This window comes from Chelmon rostratus, chromosome 23 (genome assembly GCF_017976325.1).
Source record: "Chelmon rostratus isolate fCheRos1 chromosome 23, fCheRos1.pri, whole genome shotgun sequence".
Classification (NCBI taxonomy): Eukaryota; Metazoa; Chordata; class Actinopteri; order Chaetodontiformes; family Chaetodontidae; genus Chelmon; species Chelmon rostratus.
In genome coordinates, this window is record NC_055680.1 from 13,287,729 (window position 1) to 13,303,084 (window position 15,356).

Consider the following 15,356-nt stretch of genomic DNA (forward strand, 5'->3'; position numbering starts at 1 on the left):
AGTTCAATTATTTCTTTTAATATTTTGTTTCTTATACATCTCAATGTCTTTTTATGTCTTATGTGAAGCACTTTGAGTTGCTTTGTTGTTGGAAGATGCTGTTTAACACGCCTTTCTTAACTGAATATTAATATGTAGGTATCAAAGCATTTCTATTGACCAAATGTAAACAAGTTAGTGTTGCTCTCCTATGGAGTATATGGCATTATAAATAAGGTATTCTGATTCTGATGAGGCAAGCCTTTTTGAAAACTGAAAAATAACCATAATAAAATCTTTTACCCCCTTATTTGTTTTGTAATATTTTTGTGACTACTTTCTAGTAAAGAAAGTTTCCGAAGACACCAAATATGTCAAGAAGAATGTGTATAAAATGTATACACAAAGAAACAAGCTGAACTTCACCTTGAACCTGCAGGTCTTTATGGTGAGGGCAGAACTGCCGCTGTGTGGCATTATATATGACATTATCTAATTAACAGGCTACGTCCTACTAGTACAGTAGGTCTATTAATGCAGTCTTCGTAAAAAAATATCTTTTATTTAAACGCATTATATAGTCGAACATATCTGAACGTCGTTATAAATGTTGCATTGAACGTGCAAGATGCGTAATACGGCTGATGACACATATATGTTTCATGTCATTTTTAAATGCAGCATGTCAGGATGGCCGAGCGGTCTAAGGCGCTGCGTTCAGGTCGCAGTCTCCCCTGGAGGCGTGGGTTCGAATCCCACTTCTGACAGTACTTTTTTGTCTTTAAAACGCTCTTTCGTATTTATAATGATATAATCCACTACTTAATTTTATCATTTACCTCAAATACACTGTTCAAACGTTATTCTCAAGTACGCATCCTTTTCCAGATGGCAACTTCCGCATTCGAATCATACAGAGCTATTTTTTTTATCTGAGACTTTTATTTTGAAAAATGTGTCTAACAGTTGACTGTCCCCCTCAATAACCGTAAACGCCACTTAAAAGACACATCTTTCCGGCTCAGTCATGCCTCCGACACCATGCATCACATGTAGGCTGTCATTATAAACATTCAGATCCTGAGCTTTTAATACAAAACAACATCCCCTGCAAACAGTGAAGAAGCTGACTTAATTATGGACAGAGTGAACCATGACTAAGCACGAAGTAAAGAAATAAATCCTCAAGTCTCTATATTTTAGAAATTCTTTCACCTATTGTATTGTCACTAAAAGTGATCACAATAACACACACTCAGTCCACAAAAATACAGGAATGAGCATGTACATTTCCGCCAAGTAATAATTTGGCAACACTTTACCCCTATTTGGCATGTATACACATTACACAAATATTCTATAAATATATATTTTATAAAACAGTACAATGTAGTTGTAGCTATAAAGACATTTTAAAGTCTTTATTGCTTTACAGTATTTGTCAGCTATTTAACATATCCTATGGACAATATTTAATATCATTGCATCTGGGGCTCTACTGATTAACTGATTAATTGGCTGTTATACAAACTATCCTTATCTGCTGAAATTTGCTCAGATAAGCAGCATCCAGCATCACAGGATGTAGGTTACATTTTCAATGGCGCCTCCAAGCAGGAAATCAAGGTAATGTCACTGTATATCTGAGAAAAATTTGATTCTGATTAAGGTTTTATTCGTAAATTACAAGCATGCTAAGTTTGTTGGCTATAGTATGGCGTTATTAATGCATTAGACAACTGCAGCTCTGCCGAAAGCATGCTGCCTCTGTTTTGCTAGCCTGGCTACTGTTAGCATTAACTATAAACTTGACCGTTACTGTGACCATTTTTGGAAACTGGCAAAGGCATGACTCCCGAACTACCAATGAATCGGGTGCATTGGTAGTTCGGGATAGGCATAAGCAACTTAACATTCTTAGCCCTGGTGAGCTAGGCTAGTCCACTTTGAGGTTTTACTATCCAGAACAACTTTAGCATGCTAACGTTAGCGTCCCACGCTGGCAAGTTCACGAGCAGCGCACCGACGCCAAGCTGCGTGAAAATCCCTTAACAGAGCATAAAAACGTTATGTGCATTGTTCGAGCCTCTTTTAGTCACACATGTCTTTCTTCGCCGCTATCCTGATGATTAAATGTCAGGCAGAGTTTGTTTTATTCCACCAGTACACCGACCCAAGTCACTAGCTTGGCGCTTGTAGCAGGAGCAGTCCCGGTAAGAAACAGGCGCTGACGCATCACAGGTAGATAGCTTGATAATCCCCGGAAAAAATGTTAAGATTAGCAGCCCACAAACCGCCAATGTAACGCTGGTTAGCCAATGTAACGCTGGTTACTCTTAGCCTGAACTACAAACTTGAGTGCTACTGAGTAAAAACTACCCTGGAGCCCTGGATAAAACAAGTGCGCCGATGTTACCTGATCCACTTTAATGTCCGCTTCAACAGTTGGAAAACTGAATGCTGAAAACTAATATCATACATCACCTCACTATTTGACATCACATCACTGCCAGCCTTCACCATCACTCACATTACAGGCAAGATGCACCATGTCATGTAGTTCCTAATCTAAATTAAGGAGCAGAATACTATACATATACATACATTTTGTATTCGTCTGGAGCAGCCTCAACCTCTTATTATTACAGTGTTTTACTATGTTATCATTCAGTATTTGTTTATACACCAACTTCCACTAATGGTTGTCAACAGGAGGGGTTATAGCAACTGACATGTTGACATATCTGCATACAACTACATTATAGTGTGCTATAAACCATTTATTAAATGTTTATATACTGGGGACTTACAGTAAAGTGTTATCAGTAGTTTTTAACTATAGCATGTGTACTGATTACCACCTAGTTACTAAATCCCCCAAAAGTCCTGCAAAAAATAGTTAGGACATGACATCCTTTGTCCTTTCTAACAACATTAAGGCCTGTTTCAACCAGTCGTACTTTATATAAAGAAAATTATTGTAATATAAGATAATATTGCAGAGATAATAACAGAAAAAGCCTGTATATGTTTGATTAAAATTAAGACACTATGAAAAAAACAGTATCTTCCAGGGAGAATTATGACACTACATTTCTCATTAACATCTGGAGTTTCATGTTTACAACTGTGCTGCACTTTTTGAATTTTGAATTACCTTTTTTCCTCTCATGCATAAGTGACATTCTTTTTTTAAATGGCCAGAACGAGAAGAAAAAAATCAGCGGCCATCCTGCAAATGAAACAAAACAGTGTTTAAGAGTGTCACAAAGGCCAAAGGCTCGTTGCAACCCCACGCAAGCCTTGTTTAGTCTTTGTGTTGTTTCAGAAACAAATCCTGCTGGCTCTTCTAATCTGTCTCTATTTAACCACGATTTAAAAGACCCGGTTTTAATGAGGACCGAGTTCTCTGACAATGTCGCCCACTGCAAGAAACACCAGACAACGGCTAATGTTAAGTGACAATTTCACCTTTATTAACATGGTGATGAATCATTAGTAAAGGTCAGGGTGACGGGCTGGAGGACGTTTTGGTGCTCAGGTGGTGCCTGTAAAGGGAGCAACACACTGAGAGAGAAAAGACTCATTAAATCACAAGGACATCACTGCCATCAATCACAGCAGCTTTTCATCTGTGTGTATGTTGAAGGTGAAGCAAAATGTTTTGAATAAGGCCTTTTCATTTTTTTAGATTACTCAGTTTCGCCAAAAATGATTTAAAAATATTCATTGTCCCGTGTCTGTGTTGCAGATGAGGAAATCACCACCACCAGTATCATTATTTAAAATTTATGCATTCAGCCATCATATATTAACACGTTAACGCACGCACAAAATGTTCAATGAATAATTTTAGAATGTATGGATATTTTTGTAATTGAAATAATCAAAGTTTATTCCACAAGTTAAAAGCCTGGAGCATTATTAGACCCTTCTATTAATTGTAATAGCAATAACGGTTGATTACAACCATAACATAACATAATTACATCCTTTGTTCTTATATTTTCTAATAGGACATAATGGTAATAAACTGCTTGGAACAGATGGTGGACAAGTATTAAAGATTTGTTTATTGCACTTCGGATTCATTGTTCTCTCTGCTGCATGTGTGAAGACATGGTACATCATATTTAAAGTTCAGGAAATATTCAATTTTTTTTTATTATCAAGAAAACCAATGAAAAGATCAGCTCCAAACAATGAAGTGATCCTAATAACACGTAGTCTGTGTAGCCAAAGCCTGATAACACTTATTTGTCTGTGCTATATGTTCAAAAACTGTTAAAAAACCAAGCCTGTCCCCTGCAAATGGCATTTTTTGGCATGTTCCTTCATTACAATGAACATTGGCACTGTTTATTTTGAGCTGATCCTACACACTCTGTCCTGCAACTGTAAATATTACAAGGCCAGATGTGTATTAATCCACAACTGAAAATAGTCCCTGACAAATGTGCTGTTTTCTCTTGTTTTGGTAATGTTTGAAAAATTACCAAGCCCATTTTAAAGATGAAATTATATCTGTAAACCTCCTTTTTAAAGATTTGTGTCTCCAGTAGGAACCAGCCACTTAGGGCCAAGTTCCACAGACAAGTCAGGAAGCCCTGAGAGACAAATCAGTCTTTTCAGCATATTGTATGGACAGTGATAAAATATATAATAACACAAGCCTTATCCTTTAAACTACTGTTCTCCATCTGACCTCCTGTTCGCCCTGATGTATCAAACCCCACCCATCTAGCTAAATCGCCTGTCACGAGTTAAATGCAAGTGGTACTTAACCCTGACCAAACTCTCAATGTACAGGTGAATAAATGAAAGACGTTTTCAAATTATTCATAGTGGAGGGATGTGTGTCATCAACATCGTCTCCTGAATTAGCGCCCAGAATTCGGTTCCCATGGCAGCTCTGATGTTTCACAGGTCATGAACTCTGAGCACAGATGCTAATAGAGGAATAAAAGAAGCTTTGCCTTTGCTTCGGTGGCATGAGTGACATTGATCTTGCAGTAGAGAGACAGTGTCGTCCCTTAGAGACCACATGGACTTAGGGTACATTTTCCTCTTTCCACTGTATGAAAAAGGGGGAAAAGTACATATCCCTCATCCTCTAGCTTGCTTGTTACATGTGATAAAGAATACATAAAATCGTACTTATTTAGCTATAAATCCACATTAGACTGTGATGATTAAGATGTTTTTTTTGACCAGTGTAAGGAAAAAGTTCCTCTTTTTGTGTGTGGGCACTGGGGGAGGGTTAAAGCAGAAATCCCACTTGCTTCCTCCATAATAAGGCGACTGCTACTCAGACAGAAAGCAGTTTTTTTTTTAGTTGTGCTGGAATGTGCAGCTTATTTAGTTTACCAAGGAGCTAAAAAACTGAAAACTGTGCAGGCGGCAGGATGTGGCTGCAAGGTGAGGACAGTGCAGCAGCAGGTAGGACTTCATAATGTGGATATAAATTGCTGACTTATTTTAGTCACATGATGACTTTGCATTTTCAGTAAGATCCCTCAGTCTCTAAATAAGTCATGTTATTTATCTGCATTTGTGGAGTAAGATAATCAATGGATTTTAGTTCAGAAATTTGTTTTTTTACTCAATGTTTCTTTAATATTGGTGATTTGGTGCATGAATTCAATAAAAGCAGGTTTCGTTGGTGACAGATGTTCTTTCAGACATTTTTATTTGATTATTTCAACACTGTCTTTGATCTGTGATATTTCGGTTGCTTAAAGAAATCCAAAAACAGTGCTTGAATGAAATGTTAGCTGGAGTGAATAAGTGCTACAGTTCACTTTCCGGGCTTTATGTGCAGGACACTTTCTTGGCCGGGAGAAGTGAAATAGTACCATATTTAACCCCTTGTAACACCACAATCGTATTTTTACACTCAAATTTTCAACAGGTTAGCAAGTGAGCTTTAGAGATGCTCGTAGGTGGATTTTGTCACCTTTGTGCAACACCAAACCAGCTGTTTCCACTCTTCATGCTACGCTAGGCTAAATACATGCTAATTAATTAACTTTCCTCCTGATAGATTGATGCTAAGATTGGTACCATGCTCACATCTGTCCAGTAAATATAAAGCAACAGCTAGCAGCCGATTAGCTTAGCTTAGCACAAAGACTGGAAACAGGGGGAAACCAGCTAGCCTGGCTCTGTGCTAAGACAACAAAATCCACCTACCAGCAACTCTAAAGCTCACTAATTAACACGTTATGTCTTGTTTGTTTCTACAGAAATGTAGAATAAACACATTGTGGTCTCATTGAGGGTTTTGTGCCAGACAGTTTCTTGGCTGGTGTTGCGTTCTCATCTAACTCTCAGCAAACAAGCAAATCAACTTATTTCCTATAGCTTTAAGAGCACAAAACTCTCGCTTTGCTGGAGATAGTGAAGTAGCAGCTGGAGACTTGTGTGAGTCAGAAGCCACAGAAAGTAAAGCGTGTTTGTACACGATCCTTCTGTGATTTCACTTCCTGCATTTGCTCATCGGCCTCCTTCGCGTGGTGAAGTTCCTCTCTCGGTCACACTGACAGGATGTGAGGAGCTTTGATTTTCTCGCCTCCCAGCTGAGCGCGTTCGCTGTTCTCTGCTGCCGCGGCCCGTGTGGCGGTCCGTCTGTTGCCTGAGGATGAAATGAGTCTCTTTTCCCCACAGAGTCTGGAGGAGAGAGTGATTTGTCCTCCGAAGATGAGAGAGACTTTCAGGTATCGCCTTCAGTGACAGACATCCAATTACTGGTTAATTAATGCCACTTTGTAAAGTGCATTAGAGACCGTCGGCATGGGAGGAAATGCTGAATATACCGCTCAAGCAGATTTACTAAGAGTCAAATGACTTCTCCCATGTGATGCTACAAAGAAAGTCAGAAAATTTCAGCAGGCTCTGGTTGAAAAAACCTAGGTGTTTAATCAGATTATGAAATTTAAGTAAAAAATAAGGAAACAAGTTAAAAAAGCTCTAAAAAGTGCACAAGCCTAATTACATTAACAAGGACAAATTCAATGTTGGTGCCTCAGCTGTCTGATAGTAGAATGAAATGTGAATAAAATCAAATACATCAATTTGTTGTTATCTGATTGATCTCTTTCTCCTTGCTTGTTGATGTTTGATTGTTAGTATGAAATCCTGGAAATTCAGCGGGATGAAGCCAATCAGAGACTGTCAGAATTGGAGGAAGGTGAGAATCATTTATTCATTTTATTTATTCAGGACCATAACCATGCATCACAGGATAGATGAACATGGACAACAATAAGGAAGGAAGGAAGGAAAGATAAAACAATGTTGGCATGCAAATTGCACATAGAAATCAGCTTCTGGTTTATTTTGTACAAGTTAACTCAAATCTCTCCTCATGTCTCTGTCGTATATTTTTATGGGATGACCAACAGTTCTCCTTTCATTTCCAGTGTCCAATCAGCTCCTGAAAGAGATCGATGTACTGGAGATCCAGTTCCAGATGGAGCGCTCCTGCAGGGAGAGTGCTGAGGCTCTGGCTGTCAAAGTATGTCTTTTTAACCACTGTAGTGTTGCTCCTCTCCTTTCCTCTTCTTTTCCTTCTTTTCCCATGCCATTTCCTTTTTAATATGTCCTTTCCTTCCTTATATCATATCCTGTCATGTGCGTTCCTATGTCCTTTCCTTCCTTGCCTTTCCTATGCCATTTCCTTTCCTTCCTCTTCTTACCGATGAAATGTCTTCCCATTTCATATGTCTTCTCCTCTCCTTTCCTTTTCTTTCTTTACTTTTGTATGTCCTCTCTTGTCATTTCATTTCCTCTGTCTGTTCTTTTTCTTCCCTATGTCCTTTCCTTTTCTTTTCCCGTGCTCTTTCCTGACATTTCTTTTTCTTCATTTTGTTTTCTTTTGTCTCCTGGCCTGTCCTTTCCTTTCCTTTCCTCTCCTTCATTACCTTTCCTGTGTAATTTATTTTCCTTTCTTTTCCTTTCCTTTCGTTTGTAATTTCCTATCATTTCATTTTCTATGTGCTTTTCTTTTATGTCATTTCCTTCATTCTCCTTTCCATTCTAGCTCTGTCCTTTATTTTCCTGTGGCCTTTCCTCCCATTTTCCTCCCTATGTCCTTTTGTTTTGTTATGTTTCCTTTTCATTCCTTTCATTCCTGCTGTTTCCTGTCATTTCCTTCCTCTTCTTTCATCTCTTGACGTGCCCATAGACTGATGTAAGAGATGACCTCACATACTGTACATCAGATGACACACTCTAACCTCACTTACCTTTGTTTGTGGTATTTTCACACTCATTGATTAAAATAACACAAACAGCGACCTCCAGAATTCACCATACTCTCCTCTGCTGCCTAGGTGACCAAAGAGAACAAAGTCCTGAAGAGGACGAGCCAGATGCTGATGCCCCTCATCCCCGAGCTGCCTGAAAACTTGGCTGCTGTGACCTTTGACCCAGAGGGTGACCCCGCGGTTAACTGTGATGTGGTTGACCTTGGTGAGGACAGCAATGAGGCGACGCTGCTGCTGGAGAGTCAAGCCAAGATCGCAGGTTAGAGAAAACTGCTTGCGATGTAAATTCACATGATTTAAAATCAGCTGGGATAACTGGCATTTTTATATCTGCCTGGTAAACCGAATTGAAAATATACAGCTTAAAAATGCTTTTCCTCAATATGTTTCTGTAATAATGTGCTCCAGAATCAGATTATCATCACATGTGAACTGGGCCTGGATTTGGTAAGCAGGTTATTTTTTGGTGTCCAAGTCTAGAACTCGTCACAAACCTCTTCCTGTCTGTGTGTCAGAGCTGCAGACGTCAGTGGACGGTCTGCTGGCTGAGAAGCTGCAGCTGGAGCAACAAGTGGAGGATCTGACCAGAGAGCAGGCCCAACTCAGAGAGCAGGTGCATCATTTTCTCTGTGTTTGTGTGTGTGTGTGTGTGTGTGTGTGCATGCGCCTTATCACACTGTTTTCTCTCAGCTGGTTCAGGAGGTCGAGGAGAAAGAGGCCATACTGAGGAAGATGGGCAAGCAGAGCAAAACCATGAATAAAATCAAACGAAGTGAGTCCTCATTAAATTCAACTAGTATTATTTTACTATTAATAGATCTGTTATTATCTTTATTAACGTTCATCTATCATACCCCCCGCTAATCAATTCATCATTTATCCAGAAAATGTCCATTTGTTGTTCATCCAAAATCTAAAGGTGTTTAAAAACATATTCTTTCTCTGATATTTATGCAGCCACTCCAAAACAGTGGATGTGTGTATTGTTACTGTAATGCAGAGTTTTACTTAAAAAAGAGAAAAACATAATTGAGAGACTTGAATGAGTGAATATATGACGAACATAAGCCATTCTGATACATACAATATGATTCATCTCATTTATTAAGCAATAAATCATATCAGTGCTTCATTTCATTGTCAGTTCCTCAGTCAAAAACGTAATGAGTGGTATAAATGCTATTGGAAATGGCTCTTAATTGTGTGTGTGTGTGTGTGTGTGTGTGTGTGTGTGTGCGTGAATGGCTGCACAGTGTCCCAGCTTGTCACAGAGGAGTTCACAGAGATGTCTCAGAAGCTGGAGCTGGAGCAGGGCCTCCGGCAGCACGCTGAAGTCTTCGCCCACCAGGTGTGAGCTCGTGGCATGCGTGTGTGTGTGTGTGTGTGTGTGTGTGTGTGTGCGCGCACATGTGTGTTTTTCTGCACGGCACAAAACATTTTGTCGTACATTCACACCTATAGACACTGAGGGTGACAGGTCGTGCCACAGGAAGGGCGCACGAGTGTTGGAGCTGACCTTCGGGCAGCCAAGGCGAACACATGGACACTCGGACGGGAATGGGGAGTAAAGGGAGGGGTGGACACACACACACACACACACACACACTTCTGTCAGAGTGCGGCTGATGTGGCGGGACAGGAGAAGGGGTCTCCATTCTCTGTTTTCACACCGATGACACTTTGGTCAAATCTGGGCTCTCTGTGTGAGGCGTTCACACACACAAGACAAAAGCAGACACACACTTGTACACATGCAGGAAAAACACCAATTCACTTACATACCCAAACACACACACACACACACAAACACACAGTTTTTTTGCTGCCCCAGCTGCTCCTATAATGAAGGCCTTTTCTTTCAAAAAACATCTCTCTGTTCCCGTCCCTTCCCATTTAGCCCCTCCCTTCCCCATAATTAGCGGTCATCACTGCTGCCGAAGCAGAATAGTGGTCTTTAAGCACAACCTGTCTTTGCCTGACACCTTTATGTTTTGCCGAGCATATAGCAATTGTCGCCTTTGTGCACGGTGTCCTCCATTTACCGGACAGGCGCACAATGGGCCGCCTCGCAGGGGTCCTTACCTGTGAAAAGGACCCCCAACTGTTCACACAATTCAGCCCCTTTACTCTCAATTCACGGTAAAAGACCCCCCTGCGCTGAACGCCTCTTGTATGCACTGCTATTTGTCTGTTTTCATGTGTTTTGAAAACACCAGCCATTCACACCTCTTCTCTGTGATGCATGGTGGTATAATGATGCAGGGCCTCGAACAGGAAACAATTTGGAGGGTTTTTTTTTTCCGTCTGTGTGTCTTTGTCTCTTTGTGTAGCCGTGTGTGGCTGGGCCTGCGTGTTTGTGTGTGTGAAATAATTGTGCTAATTGCTGTGTGAAAATTGCTCTCTGCTTAAGGGAGACCAGAGATTAGAGCGGTGTAATTTGCAGCGTGGAGCCTCGTGCTGCATGCGCTGATACAGAGCTACCAAAACCCGCGGCTCCCGTTTGTCCGCACGCTAAAGAAACACAGAAACGAAAACCATCTTTTCCTCACTTCCTGTTCTCTGTGCACGGATCTGCTTTCAATAACATAATCTGTGAGAGAGACAGTTTATGAATCCAGTGTAACCACAATACACTGAGATCATGTCCTTTGACTAGAATTACACACAAATGACACATTTTACACATTTTTAAGGTTGATTCTGATATTTTTGGGACTCAGTATATTAAAATTGTATCTCTTTCTGGCAATTATACAAGCTTATTGCCTCTTTTATTGGTTATGTTGTCAGAGAACCACTTATTACTTGGCCGACCTTGTTTTTTAGTGGCTTGGTGAGCTCCTGCCACATTAACATCCTCTTAGAAAATGTTAGTTTGACGTTAGCATGTCTTTCATGTGTTGTCTGCCGTGTCTTGATGTGGGAGATCGAACTAGTTGGCCTTTGTGGATGAATAAAGTTAGCTTATCTAGCAGATCGATACCCGCGTTTTGCCTGCACATGCGATATTAAGCATCACACAAGCTCATGCGAAAGAACAAAAGGTTTGTGCAGAGCGCTCTGTTCATTTATGAGCTCTAAACCACAATTATTAACTGTAGCTGTAGTATTTATTTGTCACACCATAGAAGAAAGAATCCCAGTGAGTCGAGGCAAAGTTTGACATTTTTCATTTTTCCTTACAAGCCACTTATCATAATGTTGGGAAAATGATGCTTTGTCTCACAGCTTAATGGTCCTGTTTGTATTGTCGCTGCTCATCAATGAAGCCGATGAGTAATTCTAACGAGGCTTCCAAGTCATTGTTCAGTCAAACGCTGGCTTGAAATGATTTTCTCTGCCTTGTGACAACCTCCTGGGGGAGAAAATTAACAAGCAGCCTTTCAGATCTCACTTTATTCTTCCTCTTAATTGTGGTCCATTGTTACCGATGTGTTTTCTTATTCACGTTAGTAGAAGGCGTAAATCATGAAGATGTTTTTGAGATGTCAGGAGGTGAAGCGGGATTCGGGTTGTCTTTTCAGATGATGGCGCAGCAGAGTGCGGCCCACAGGCAGAGCATGATGCTGATGCAGAGCTCGGAGACCAGCCTGCAGCTGCAGCAGGCGCTGGACCAGATCTCCACCATCAGCGCAGCCCTCAGTGATATACAACGCCATTACCAGGAGCAGGTGTGTTGTGATGACAGAGAGAAAAACGGGCATCCACTCTGGTCTACTTATGTTTTCCTGCGTGTCCCCGGTTTCTTCCACACCTGTGTGCAGGTAAAACAAGGTCAGAGCGCCATGGAGGAGAGCAGCCTCCTCTCTGAACTGCAGAACCTGAAAGAGCAGCTGGACAGGAGTGAGGAGGAGAGGAAGGCCTTAGAGACTCAGCTGTCTGAGGCTAACAGCACTAGCACACAGCTCCAGGAGAAAGGTAGCTGCTAGTGGAGAAACATGTCTCTGCTAACATGCTTAATGGTAACTGAAGGAAAGGGACAAAAGCAACGGCTGAATGTTGAAGCCTCCACTGGCTTCTAGATGTCGACTCAAAAGAACTCCACATGCAAAAACCCCTAAAGCATTTTTCATTTAGAAAAATATTGTTCAGTTAAGAAGATACTAAAAAGCACTATATTTGGAGGCATACTTAACTTGATTGAGCGAATCTTGCTTCAGACAACCCGGAGGTGGAGGAAGAATTCAGACCCTTCACATAAGTAAAAGTATGTCATTACAATTAGGAAATAAATCAGAATTATTAAAAGCAACAGTACACAATACATAATATTCATATATTATATCATTAGATTATTATTACTGAAAAGCAGGATTTTACTGTTGTAGTTGAGGTGATTATTTTCAATCTGGATTAATCTGTTTATTACTTTCTCCATTAATCACTTGATTGTTTGGTTGTTTTGTCCAACCAACAGTCCAGACCTCTAAATTACTGAAAAATACATTTAAATTACCGAGATAATTTAAATAAAGCAGCAAATCTTCACTGCTGTGAAGCTGGAACCATGAAATGCTTTTACATTAAAAATTAAATGATTATCAAAGTAGTTGCCAATTAATTTTCAATCAGTTGCCTGATTGAAGTCGCTTGCACTCTTGGGTAGTTTAATTTAAAACAAGACTTTTGTGTTTTGTGTGTAAAAAAAACGGTAATTTGTAAAATAACTGGTAACTAAAGCTGTCAGATAAATGCAGTTGAGTAAAGAGTAGAATATTTCCCTGAAAGTACTTAGGTAATTGTACATAGTTACATTCCATCACTGTTGAAACATATGTATGATGTCACATTTTGTCTGTTAAGCTTCTGTCTTTCTCTCTGAATCCAACATTTTTTGCATTTAATGTGGATCAATATGATTTTGTATTTCCTCTTTGCCTTTGTAGTGAAACAGTTGCAAGATACACTGAACAGAGAGGATAAAACTGATGAAGCAGAGAAGGAATCCACTCCTGCTCCACCTCCACCTCCACCACCTCCCCCTCCGCCTCCTCCACCTCCTACTACTGTCACCAAGTATGTTGCTTCCCTCTACCATTACAGTTTCAGTCTCAGTCTCATGATTGTTCAAGCACTGTTTCAGAGTTGTTTTACACTCTGAAAGCAACAAAAGAAAAAGATTCTTCACTGAGAATTTGACCCTTGTGACCTCTCTGCTTCTCTCTGTGTGCCAAGTTCACTTGATTTCCTGAGAAGCAGGAGGAAAAATGGATCCAGCAAGGCTGATCAGAACAGTGAGTCGTTAGAGTTGGTCTTTAGAGAGAGTTCAGAGACATCGTGACAATCAGCTGTCACCCACAATGCTTTTTAACGGTTTGACACATTTCTAATCTTTTAGAAGCAGCACCCTTACTGGACATGAAGGCGAAAGCGGTGGATGAAATGATGGAGAGGATAAAGAAAGGCATCGTCCTGAGGCCCATCAAGAAAATACAGGTGCACAAATTGTTCTCAGAAAGGCTTTTTTACATGAATGTCTTGTTCCAAGGACCTTGCGTAAGAACAGAATCCAAAGTGATGAATAATAAACGCTGATAGCTAACATCTGGCTTTGTTCACAGGAGGATGACAGCTCGTGGACGGTCAGTTATCCTCATACCTGTTGGTTCCTTCTTGTCTTTATTATGAAACAGCTGTGACACAGTTCCAAAATGTTTCTTAAATTCCTGAATCCCCTTACAGGACCAGAGGAGTGAAAACAGAAAATCCGTCATCCTGGAGCTGAAAGGAATGCTGGTAATGTACTTAAACTCACACTGAAGGCAGAATCCTGGGTGATAAGTGGCAAATTTTAAGCCAGCGTTGTGCACACCAGGACCACATGAAACGCCAGCCCCACCGCAGAGTGCCGTCCACGAGGCGAACTGGCCGAAATGTCGGGGAAACGGAGCTCCTGCGGGTTCTCCAGAGGAGGAGGACAGCGATGGGAGAGAGCCGGGACTCGTCCTCCTCAACGCAAACACATGGTACACCGTCCTGTTACTCCTCTGTGGTCATAATAATGCTGCAGCATATGGCGTGTCTGTGTCTTTTATTTTTGTCTTTTGTTTAATGGATTTTGGTTCATAGTGCATTTGTGTAATCTGGTCTCTTTTGTATCCAGATTATCGGTCTGTTTAGGGCCTTATGTTAATATTCACTAATGCTATTTGCATGCAGCATTTTCCTATAGGACTGCAGTATGACATTTATGCAAATACACTTAAGGTAAAGAGTGAAATGTAACCACCAGATCACTTCCAGGCTAAACCTTTGATCTGCACTCCCATCCGCAATATTTATAATCAGAACAAAGTGCTTTATCATATCACTGTGGTCAGCTATCGTGCTTTGGCTCTGATTTTGTGCCTAACCTGGGGAAGTGGTAATCTCTTGGTCAGACCCTCAGGCAGGTCCGCAGCGTGTCCCAGCAGCAGGAGACGTGCCCTGGGCAGGCGAGAGCGGCAGCGCCCCTGTGCTCCGGAGGCTGAGACAAAACCGAGAGAAGAGAGACTCTCGCATCAGAGCATCGGCACTGCTCATCAGCCAAGACAACTGAGAGCAGGAAATGCAGCTTTTAAACATCACTGCAGTTTAAGTGTCATTGCTGTTTTATACGATGATGTGCTGAAGATGAGTCTTTTTTTATCAGTGATTTCCATTCTTTTAGATTTTAAAGGGACTTTTTTTTATCCTATCTGTTGGATTAATACATGAATGCATTACCTTTGCGATCATTTACAATAAAATATCAGTGATCTTGGTCTGTATTGAAAAGTTAGAATCAAGACTTATGTTCACCTCAGGATCAAATAATGCCAGAAAACAGCTTTTAATGTTTGTTTTATCCTGCACATTTCAAATGAACATCAAATCCCACATCCAGGGTAAAGAAAAACAACAAAAAGGCTTTTTTTTAGCCATTTATCTCAGATCGGCATCAAATAGCCAGAACTTGTTGCGTGTCAAAGAAAATGAAACTCATTCAGCCGTGTTTAATGTCCATCATCGTTTCTTTTTTTTTTTGCGGGGGTGGGGGGGTTCCTGGGTTTTAGCTGATCTAAGTGCAAGTTACAGGATTTTTTATGCAACAGAATATAGATGAAAAATAGTCTGGACCATAAAAAAACA

The 15,356-nt window shown here is 40.5% G+C and overlaps 1 protein-coding gene and 1 non-coding gene across 3 annotated transcripts; both read left to right on the forward strand.

Annotated features, from left to right (window-relative positions):
* The first annotated feature begins 663 nt into the window (after positions 1–663).
* trnal-cag lies at positions 664–746 on the forward strand. The gene has a single exon. It is a non-coding gene; the product is annotated as a tRNA-Leu (tRNA).
* Positions 747–5,279: 4,533 nt separating this feature from the next.
* On the forward strand, positions 5,280–14,995 carry shtn2 (shootin 2). 2 transcript variants are annotated; one of them, XM_041965291.1, is made up of 17 exons: positions 5,280–5,418; positions 6,646–6,695; positions 7,108–7,168; positions 7,401–7,495; positions 8,313–8,505; positions 8,762–8,859; positions 8,937–9,018; positions 9,500–9,594; positions 11,771–11,917; positions 12,011–12,164; positions 13,133–13,262; positions 13,422–13,480; positions 13,585–13,682; positions 13,808–13,828; positions 13,929–13,982; positions 14,062–14,212; positions 14,627–14,995. In XM_041965291.1, the coding sequence occupies exons 1-17, from the start codon at positions 5,385–5,387 to the stop codon at positions 14,782–14,784; spliced, it is 1,680 nt and encodes a 559-aa protein (XP_041821225.1). In that variant the 5' UTR covers positions 5,280–5,384; the 3' UTR covers positions 14,785–14,995. The 2 variants fall into 2 exon arrangements, with proteins under 2 accessions (XP_041821225.1, XP_041821226.1); XM_041965292.1 differs by having other exon boundaries at positions 5,308–5,397.
* The last annotated feature ends 361 nt before the right edge of the window (positions 14,996–15,356 follow it).